At 44.0% G+C, this 11,324-nt stretch overlaps 1 protein-coding gene across 1 annotated transcript in view; it reads right to left on the reverse strand.

The window, feature by feature from the left end:
- Positions 1–10,040, reverse strand: part of aspscr1 (ASPSCR1 tether for SLC2A4, UBX domain containing) — a 31,199-nt gene extending 21,159 nt beyond the window's left edge. The window contains exons 1-8 of the mRNA XM_083697188.1: positions 9,953–10,040; positions 9,625–9,680; positions 9,101–9,215; positions 6,030–6,130; positions 4,715–4,772; positions 4,527–4,600; positions 1,471–2,011; positions 698–748 (exon numbers count right to left, since the gene is read on the reverse strand). Coding sequence (XP_083553314.1) covers positions 698–748; positions 1,471–2,011; positions 4,527–4,600; positions 4,715–4,772; positions 6,030–6,130; positions 9,101–9,215; positions 9,625–9,680; positions 9,953–10,039 — 1,083 coding nt within the window. The 5' untranslated portion in view covers position 10,040. The remainder of the gene's footprint in view (positions 1–697; positions 749–1,470; positions 2,012–4,526; positions 4,601–4,714; positions 4,773–6,029; positions 6,131–9,100; positions 9,216–9,624; positions 9,681–9,952) is intronic.
- Positions 10,041–11,324: the final 1,284 nt, after the last annotated feature.

Here is an 11,324-nt window from a genome sequence, read left to right on the forward strand (position 1 = left end):
ACGCTAAAACATTTCCCCGTTGCGCTGCGTTGTGAGAGAATGTGTGATGACGGTATGAGAGTAGATAGGAGTTGGTCCCATTGCTTGGTCCTCGTTAAAATAACCTGATATTTAAACCATTTCCACTCTTCAACTCTGCAATTCATGAGCTGCTATAATAAACTTGATTTTGCCAAACTATCTGATAAGGCAAGCTCATAAGGCAAACGATTCTCTTTTCAAACATCAATCTCAGCTCGTCACCTTGTGGTGGCTTTTGGCTATACTTCACACCGTGTGTCTACTACAGCAGCGGCATTGAGGTAGACCGCCGCTGCAATGGCGGTGTGACCCTATTAACCACTGGCCCACTGTATTGTAGCAAGAGTCAAGACTGAGTGTGCTGTCAGATTTTGAGTTATGGTGCTCAATCAAATTTCCTGTCTTTTTCAGCTTTTGACGACTCTAAATGTCTAACTTCAAACATCCTTCAGCTTTATGTTTTGTTGTTTTCCGAATTACAGATTTATACCTTTAAATATTCACTGAAACTCAAACAGAGAACAGTTCAATAATGTCCTATTATTAGATCATTATTGCCAACAGCTGAACTGCTAGTTAGATCACATTTCTTTAGCTAAATGCTGAGGGCTAGATAACTAGTTTGCAGACTAATAGAATGAGAGAGGTTAATGATAATAGCCATTGATGAGTTTACCTCCAGAAACTCCTCCCCTTCCCAGTCCTCCTGTTTGGCACTGTCTTGACGCTAGAAGAGAGAGAAACATTCATTAATGTGTCCATTAATTAATTCAATATACACTCACCGGCAACTTTATTAGGTACACCTATTCAACTGCTTGTTAACGCAAATATCTATGGTGTGGGGGGATATTTTCTTGGCACACTTTGGGCCCCTTAGTACCAATTGAGCATCATTTAAATGCCACAGCCTACCTGGGTATTGTTGACCATGTCCATCCTTTTATGACCACAGTGTACCCATCTTCTGATGGCTACTTCCAGCAGGATAACGCGCCATATCACAAAGCTCACATCATCTCAAACTGGTTTCTTGAACATGACAATGAGTTCACTGTAATCTAATGGCCTCCACAGTCACCAGATCACAATCCAATAGAGCACCTTTGGGATGTGGTGGAACGTGAGATTTGCATCATGGATGTGCAGTCGACAAATCTGCAGCAATTATGCCATCATGTCAATATGGACCAAAATCTGAGGAATGTTTCCAGCACCTTGTTGAATCTATGCCACAAAGAATTAAGACAGTTCTGAAGGCAAAAGGGGGTCCAACCTGGTACTAGCAAGGTGTACCTAATAAAGTGGCCGGTGAGTGTATACATCTTTATATCGCCACATAAGTTGATTGAGAAGATCTTTCAGAATCATTTTCCTTCATTTTAATGGAGTCTGACTCCAGTCTAAAAGGACCAACATCAACTAGAAGCAGCAGGATGTCTGTCTCACCTTGGTGTTGTCGTGGCTGGGTTTGGCTTTCTTGGCTTTGGGTGGCCCTCCGGCCATCGTGGCTAAAGATGAGGATGATGATGAGGAAGGTCCACCCTGAGACACCCCTGGCCCGCCCAGACGCTGACCCCCCCCGGAGAAGGGTACGAAGGGGGCGGAGGATGTGGACAGGTAGGTGGAGTTTAAACCTGATGGCCCCGCCTTTTCTCCATCCTTTTCCCCTTCCTCCCTATTATCCCCTATGGAAGTGCTCTTAGGTCGTACTGCATTCTGTGAGTCTGGAACTCCTTCCACTTCCTGTTTGACAGGAAGTGTGTTGTTGTCTGAGGGGTCGGGGACTGGTAGAGGCAGAGTCTCCACTGTCCTATCAGGAACAATCTTTTTGATTGACGGCGCTGCTGCCGCCTCTAGTTGTGAGGGAAGAGCTTCGGAAGTGAGTGAGTGGTGGGGCGGAGTTTCCTTGGCAACTGGATCTGTTGCTGTGGTAACCGCCTCCATAGGCTCCCCATCATCTGGCGTTTTGGTCTTCTTGTTCAGAAATCTGAGAAGAAAGGAATCATGCTCATCAACATAATCATATCTCATCATCTTCACAGCCACAGCAGACCTGGGTGAAATACTTGACCTACCCTAGAATTTGCGGTTGGGGACATTCCATGGATTCCAGGCAAACTTAATCATGGCAGCTCAAGCATTTGAAAGTATTCGACTTATTTCACCCAGGTCTGCATCACAGCCACAGTCCTCTTGGTCATCAGTGGCTGTTGTGTATATTTAGGGTGGATATATACAGTGCCCTGTCTAAGTAATGGAACAGTCAAGCAGTTTTAGTTCTTTTGGCTCTACACTCTTGATTTGAAATCAAACAATTATTATAGGGTTAAAGTACAGATTCTCAGCTTTTATTTGATGGTATTTGTGTACATATTGGTTTCACCATTCAGATATTATTACACTTTTTATGCATAGTCTACCCTATTTCAGGGTACCCAAAAGTGATGGAACAATTAGCTTGACAGGGGTTTCTGGTTATTCAGGTGTGTTCCGTCACATAATTTGTTCAGGCTGTCAATGTCTCGTATTGATTCTAGGCTTTGCGTTTGCCTTTGGAGTGTGCTATTGGTGTCTGAGAACATGAAGACCAAAGAGACGTCAGTGAAAGTAAAGGAAGCCATTTTGCGGCTGAAATATCAGAAAAATGTATCAGAAACATAGCCAAAACCTTAGACTTACCAAAATCAACAGTTTGAATCTGGATCATTCAAAAGAAAGAAAGCACTGGTGAGCTCACCAATCGCAAACGGCTGGTAGGGCAAGGAAGATTTCTATAGTGGATGACCAAAGAATGCTTATACCATAATTAAGAAAAACCCAAAACAACCGTCTCCCAGATCAGGAACACTCTCCAGGAGGTAGGCGTGAATGTGTCAGACTACCATTTGCAGAATACATTACCAGTCGAACAACAGAGGCTTCCCTTCAAGGTGCAAACCACTAGTTATCCTCAAAAAGGATTAAATAAGTACCTAAAAGCGTGCAGAGGTCTGGACAAAGGTCTTGTGGACAGATACAGTAAGATGAAAAAATATTATGTATCAGAGTGATAGCAAGTGGAAAGTTTGGGGGAAAAAAGGATCTGCCCAAGACAAACTCCTCATACCACTACCTCATCTGTGAAACATGGTAGAGGGGGTGCCAGGGTTTGGGCATGTATAGCTGGCACTTGAAGTGGCTAACTTGTCTTAATTGGCAGCAGCAGAATGTATTCTGAACTGAACAGAAACATTGTGTCTGCACAAGTACAAGCAAATGCCTCTAAATTCATTTACATTTACATTTTACATTCATGGCATTTAGCAGACGCCTTTATCCAAAGCGACTTACAACAATACATTTGTTTAAGTAAGTGAATCATCTATCCCACAGACAAAGTAATCAATGCTCACACCAGGGGCCATTGGCAGTCGTAATGCCAGTAGGCTAATTTTTTGTAATTATTTTTTTTTAATATATTTTATTAGCAGGAGAGAACTTGTACAGGGGGGGTAGCAGGGGAGAAGAGGTCTCAGGGTTAGGGTTAGTATAGGGGGGGTAGTGAGGGTGAAGCGGTCTTTAGGAGGGACTGTTAAGATGTAGCTTGAAGAGATGGGTTTTCAATCTACGGCAGAAGATCGGAAGTGACTCTGCAGTCCTGACCGTAGTGGGAAGCTCATTCCACCAGCGGGGCGCCAGGACGGTGAAAAGCCGTGACCGAGTAGCGCGGCCACTGCATCCACGTAGAGGCGGCGGTGGCAGGCGGGCAGCCGAGGTGGACGAGCGGAGTGATCTTGCAGGGGTTTGGGGGCTAACCATTGCTTGCAAGTAGGGAGGGGCTGTTCCATTTGTCGCCCGGTAGGCAAGCACCAGGGTCTTGAATTTGGTGCGAGCTGCTACCGGGAGCCAGTGGAGGGTGCGGAGGAGGGGCGTGACATGGGAGAATTTGGGGAGATTGAACACCAGACAAGCGGCAGTGTTCTGGATGAGCTGCAGAGGCCTGATGGAGGAGGCGGGGAGTCCGGCCAAGAGTGCATTGCAGTAGTCAAGGCAAGAGATTACAAGTGCTTGGATCAAAAGTTGTTTCAAATTCATTGGATGGCGCTTCATCATACAGTAAGACAATGGCCCAAAACATACTCCTATGCTAGAAGTTTTTCAGGGCCAAAAAGTGGAAAGGTCTTGACTGGCCAAGTAGATCTTCAGATTTAAATCCAATTGAACATGGATTTAATTTCCTGATAAGATTTTGGGCAAAAATACCTTAAAATAAACAACTGAGGGTCAATAGGTCACAGACTGAATCTGTCCAATTACCTATGGTGCCCTGAAATAGGGTGTAAAAAGTACCATCAAATAAAAGCTGAGAATGTCTTTTCAACCTCATTTGATTTCAAATCCAAACCTTTGGAGTATAGAGCCAAAAAATGCTTCACTGTCCCATTACTTACACAGGGCACTGTATTTCTGTGTATATACACATCTTGTGTGTGTGGAGTATATTTCATACATTGAGGCACTACCTGACTATGGCACTTCCTCCTGTGAGTCCCAGAGACTTCAGAGTTGTCTTCTTTAGTGCCTCCTCCCCACTCACCTGCACACACACACACACACACTTTGTCAGAATCTAATAATTAATCTGTCGGAACAAAATGGAGGGATTACAAAAGATGGAAAAAGAGGAGAGGGAGAGAGCGTGATAGCATACCTCGTCTCTCATGTAAACACACACAGGAGTGGATCCTGACTCAGGCAAGTCAGACATTCTGTGGAGGAGACAGAAAGAGAGAGGGAAGAGAGGGCGGGAGAGAGGGAGAGAGAAAGAGAGAGAGGGAGGAATAAAGAGATATGAAGAACTGGACACCAAGGTTGGAGTCTGCCAATTAAATTCATTCAGATTTTTTAATTCTTGAATGGAATTTGAATTCAGCAGGACACAGAAGTACAAAAACATCTTGTAAACAAAGAGTGTGTGTTTCAGTGACGTGTGTTGTATTTGTTTACTCTTGACAATGTGTGTTACGAGTGTGTGAGTCATTGAAAGACAGTAGACAGAATTGAACTTTCTATGCACACATCTGTCATGGAGAATGCATCTGGTTGTGTTTCTCAAAATGAATTTAAAATGTATTATTATTATTATTACTGTTACATATACAATATAATAATTCTGATGCACCTGATTGAACAAAGCATTTTCTGTTCGCATTGTGTTCTCTGTGAACTTGTGGCTAACGTTACCTAACAGTTTGAAAACGTAGCGCATAGAATCATAGAACACATGTTTCTGTTTCGGGTCTAAACTGACACTACAGATTTTTCCAAGGTTTCTCAGATTGTTTTATTGGAGCAAATATGGATTAGACAATGGAGCGATCATCATAATGGGGATGAGGGGGGAAATTGAGGAGAGGGGAGGAGAGAGAAGGAGAAGAGAGGTTGGGCAGGAGAGGGGAGGTGAGGAGAAGTAAGGGGAGGAGAAGAGAGGGGAGGTGAGGAGAAGCAAGGGGAGGAGAAGAGAGGGGAGGTGAGGAGAAGCAAGGGGAGGAGAAGAGAGGGGAGGTGAGGAGAAGCAAGGGGAGGAGAAGAGAGGGGAGGTGAGGAGAAGCAAGGGGAGGAGAAGAGAGGGGAGGTGAGGAGAAGCAAGGGGAGGAGAAGAGAGGGGAGGTGAGGAGAAGAGAAGAGAAGGTATTAAGAAGGTGAGGAGAAGAGAGGTGAAGTGAAGAAAGGTGAGGAGAACAGAGGGGAGGTGAGGAGAAGAGTGGGGAAGGGAGGAGGGTGGAGAGCTTGAGATCTTGGGAGTTGGCACAACTCACAACTGGTGTATACTGCTGTGATGATCACACAGTATTCAGCAGCACAAACAAACCTCTCACAGGCCAGGCCAACACCACAGGAGACAGGAATGTGCACACACACAGTACAAAATACTAAATGTATACGTTTCAACACTCAGAAGCATATTTACCAAGAAACACATTCAGACAGAAACACAAAAGACAGAGGCATGCACGCACGCACACCTGGTCTGGGGAAAGTTTGTGAGCAGTTCCCACAGCGTCTGTCCACTGGAGAAGGAGCCCTGGAGTCTGGAACTATCCTCCATCTGCAGAGCAATCCGCACCTGAGGAACACACACACACACACACAACAATAACTGAATACAGACTCAAACAAAGGAACAGACACACGCATACAAAATTCTCTAATCATTTAGTCAGGACAAGTTCAACCGTTTCAGCGAATAACGGTTATTAATTCTGAATATATCATGGTGTTGCACACTCAGTGTCGTCTGGTATGGGCTTAAGTTGCTGCAGACTTTGGCCTCAGTATGATGGCTGCTTCCCTGTCATATGACGTCATTAACCCAGCACTAAAAGTCATTGCATTTCACCTTTTCAGATTTGTCAACAACAACAAAAAAGGGCCACACGTGCGCTTCTCTGTGTGGTGATGTTCCCCTTCTCTTCTCTGCCGTTTCTCAGAAACTGAGCAGCATGTGAGCAGCTCTGTCTTCTGTTGTCTTCATCTTAACACCTTGTGAAACATGTTTCGTTCATGGATTTTTCTTCTTAACGTTTGTAGTATTCCAATTTTGGTTAAACCCCTTACTCTCACACACACACACAAAACAGAAAAAAAAAACAGAAGAACAGATAAAACACACCCTCCCCCACACACAGACAGAAACATCAGACAAAACCCCAACAGTGCCCAGGAACGATTATTGCTTTTTGGCATGATGGCACAGCTTCAAACACGACACTCTACCCTACTTTCCTTGCATTGCCTAGTCTTGACACACACAAATTAGGCCCTTTCTTTTTACTGTTTACCACAGAGAGAATGCTTTCATCGTCCTCTCCAGCTAGCCTACGTGTAACCTGCAAATAAATAACATAAAATACCCCCAGACATTCTTCCAGGCCTAGCTGTCTTCATTCCGTAGCCTAGACTGTATAAACAGTAACACACATTTTCTTTGAAATATCAAACTTTGGTTAAATATCAAAGGTTATTTTTTGGAGTGTGGTACACTCTCATATTTTTCAGTTTTATTGGATAGAGATAATGGAGAAAGACAGGAAAGTAAGGAGGAGAGGGTATGTCAGGAGGGCATGGGCCGGATTCTAACTAGGCCGTGGTGCTAGACCACTGGACCACCCCAGACCACAGAAATATCAAAGATGTAGGCAAATTAACCCATTGTGGTAGATTCTTAAGTGTGTAAACCTGTATGACTTGTGCACGCACACTTGTTATAAATCAATATAAATAAGCATAAACAGCATGTGTGATGGGTTCATGTTGATGTCCACATGTATTTCTTCTGCAGGAGGGAGGTGGGACACAGAGAGTGGGCACAATCGGATCCGGTTAGGAGTCACCACTAACCACCGATCTAGGATCAGATTACTCTACCCTCAATCTTAACCTTTTCAATAGGGCTGTAAATAAATATTTGAACCTGTGTCAGAGGCAGCCTCCACTCCACACAACAGCTTGTCAAGAGAGGTTGACGCAGAGACAGAGACAGAGAGAGACAGAGACAGAGACAGAGACAGAGACAGAGACAGAGACAGAGACAGAGAGAGCCTGCACAGCAGATGTCTTAAAGCCTCTCTCTTCCCAGAGTTCTCAGCACATCCAAGATGGCATGTGTTGACCAAACCCAGACCCGACGAGTTGCTAACCAATCACTCACTGTGGCTAACGCAGAAAACATGCTGCTCCAGGACACCAGCGGCGTTAAAAGGATGCTTAAAGACATGTTAACACAAAAATATCATTCACACACCCACTCAAGTTTGTTGGTTAACGACAACAGCTTGAATCACTGGGGAAAAATAGGAATGAGGAAACTCTGCATAATGATGAGGGTATTAAGTCAGAGAGAGGGGGAGAGAAAGGAAGATTCAAAGGAGAAAAATGTGCCTCGGAGGAGCACATCAAATGTCCTCTGTGGCTCAGTTGGTAGAGCATGGCGCTAACAACATTTAGGTTGTGGGTTTGATTCCTGCTGGGACCACATATACTGAAATGTATGCACTCACTGCAATGTAAGTCGCTTTGGATAAAAGTGTCAGCTAAATGGCATATACAGTATATAGTATCAGTCAGAGAGAGAGGGAGAGAGAGAGACACGGTCAAAAATTCAAAGGAGAAAAATGTGCTTTGGAGCAGCACATCAAATGCAGCAGTAATTTGACTATTTGTTCTGCAGCCATGATGCAAGAACTCTCCTAGTAAACAGCGTCATGGTGAAGTCGCACATGCACGCCGCACACGAACACACACACAATTCTGAAACATGATTCACTGAGCCCTCCAGGAGCTTAAGCCCCGGCCACACAAGACCAATGAAATGCATGAAAAACACGTCCTTTATCTGTCAAAAGTTCAACTGATTTTAAAATGTTGACAAATGTAAAGATGACTGACAAGACAAATGACCGATGTCAAACCTATGAACCCCGCAGACTACGTTAGGCTCAATCAAAAGGTTTTACAGCCAGGTCGACTTAAGTGCACACTCAGGACGGATTCTAAAACAAACGCCAAAACTATGACTAATCACATTACCAATATTAAGTGTAGCTTATCACCAAATATATAACTTCTTACTAAATGATCATAACCCTCTCTTTCAGACAGGAACAGCACAGGACACACAGGCTCTTGTAGTCTTAGTTAGCCAGATTGTGAAGTAAGATTTCGCGTCGCAATCAAAGGACGATGGCGGCACATTCATCCTACGATGGTAGCGTTTATTGATTATTTAATTTTTCACTCACCTCAGTACTGATCATGTTCAATTGAAAGGAACAAAAGAAAGGAAAATGGCCCCCTAACACCCCATATTAACAATGTATTGCCCAGGATCTGTGACCCCCAAGAGACACTGGGTGTTTTTACCTAAGACACAACAGGGTCTAAAGTTCTCTCTTTAACATTTGCTTACAGTTCAGTGAGAGAGTCAAAAGGACACAGATAAACACAAACAAAGACGCTTCTCTGACACAAATACTCAATCACACTCTGATTCATGAATTCACTCACAAAAACTCTCACACACACAGTTTTTACCCACCGGGCTGTCTGGGCCAGCTTGTTTCCGGGTACTTGGCACCACTTCCAGTTTGGCATTGTTGGGCAGGCTGGCAAACCTCCACTGCAGCGTGAGGTCCAGAACGTTCCTCTGAAATCTGTCAAAAGGGATGCAGGGATGAGGGGAGGGAGGGGGAGAGAGGATGAGTAAGGCTTCAGTGAATGGACAGTGAGAGCCACAAAGAGCATCCATTGCATAGGGCGCGCACGCACGCGCGAGTACACACACGCACGCACAATCTCTCCCCAACAAACACCTACAAATATAAGTTACACTACTACGACTATGCACAAATCATGAGGAGCTAACGTTAGCCGGTTGGGACATATTTTCGAGTAGCTAGCTAAGCGAGTGCGGGAAGAACATTGGCACTATAGGGATTCTGTCAGTTATCTATGTTTTCGATCCTATCGTCGGTGATCAGAGTGTCAAATGTTGATTCATACAGATAGCTAGTTAGTGGCTGGCTAGCAAGTGAAGCGCCGGGGAGAGAAATCTCTACTCACTTCAACCCGTGGTCGTCGGGATTGATTCCATGTTTCTTGCAAACGTCTTCAAGCACCTGAAAAACACAAACAGGACAACGATATGAAGAACTGGACAAGATTATCACTTCGCTATGAAGCTTACGTGACTCGGTGCACAGTTGCAAACAACTGAACAACACACAGACGAAAGAGACAAACCACGGGCTAGCGAAGCGGTTAAAACGAACAGTCATCGTTCAGACGAAATGGAAAGATCATGACTATCGTTTTCCATACTAAGAAATGGACAACACTCGTTTACGCAGAAAGCATTACATCGTCTTTAAAGATATATGTATATATATACCTGTAACAAAGGTGTGTTAGGAGATACTTTAACGGTTTGTCTTCTTCCATTTGGAGTCAGAACTGTCACTGTTGTGCTGGCTGCCATTGTAATGTGACGTCACTTTTGTTTGTTTGAATGAACTTTATTGACACACTATGTCCAGAGTCACCTGGCTCATCATCATGGCCAGTTGACTGTTTTCAAATAATACTGTCAAATCCGTGGAAATTAGGTTTACCTCAAATCCGTGGACTGCCTTCAAGTAAACGCAAAGCTGTAAGAAGCAAGACTGATAATGCATCAAATAAGCACTACACGTTCCGTTGTCACCAGCGGGGTAGAGCAGATTGCCCTAAACGGGTATCGAACTCACAATCTTCCGCTTACAAACCGGCCGCGCTAGCTACAACACCAACACTCCCTTTGTGGAGCTGCTAACGGGACTTACACAGGGTCCTTACAATGTTTACTGTAGACTTGTTTAGAAACCTTCTCTGGTGTCATCTTCGATCTCTGGCCTTTCTTGTGTTTAGACAACCGAATAGTCACCTAATACGTATAGCCTTCCATATAATTTAAAACAGAAGAAATTGCCAATGAAACAAGGATTTATCTTATTTTATAAATATATTGAAGGCAGGGATTCACTTTTGCATGTCATTACAATTTCTGAAAATGATGTTAATTATCCCCCCCCCCCCCAAAAAAAAAAAAACTTATTGTTTTTTGTTTCATTGTTAATTGTTGACTGTTGCATTATTGAGGAGTTGCTTGCCCTAAAGCACTGTATCCAGTATATTGTGCACTTGATAAATAAACTTTGATTTGATTTGATAAGAGAGTCTGTTTTCTATTGTGCATTTTCAATAAAGAAATCGTCTAGAAGCTATGGAAATCCTTTCAGACAGGGCGTCTTGCCCCATGTTACCAACAACTTAATTGGCATTTTAGGGGGGTGCCTTTTTAACTGCGCCTCTGTTTGCTTAACCCTCAGTCAAAGGAGTTTATTAGGAACATAACGGAAGTTGGGAAGGCCTGTAGGCTAAATGACGGCCTTGTCCTGGAGAGGTTGATTCCAGGCTAAACCCACACGTTCACAGGCAGACAAACAACATGTTCACTTCTTCAGGAATAGGCCTTGAGCCTGGCCATAAAGCCAATTTGACCGATTAAGTCATATCTGGCATTCAGCTGCAGGGAAGAGAGTCGCTTATCCAAAAGATCAAAAGGAACAAGCGCGTGGCCATCGTGTGTGTGTGTGTGTGTGTGTGTGTGTGTGTGTGTGTGTGTGTGTGTGTGTGTGTGTGTGTGTGTGTGTGTGTGTGTGTGTGTCAGTGAAGCGCACGCCCCACACCACAGCCCACGATAACGATTGGCTCGGGAGAGAGAA

The sequence above is a fragment of the Argentina silus genome (assembly GCF_951799395.1).
Source record: "Argentina silus genome assembly, chromosome: Y".
Lineage (NCBI taxonomy): Eukaryota > Metazoa > Chordata > Actinopteri > Argentiniformes > Argentinidae > Argentina > Argentina silus.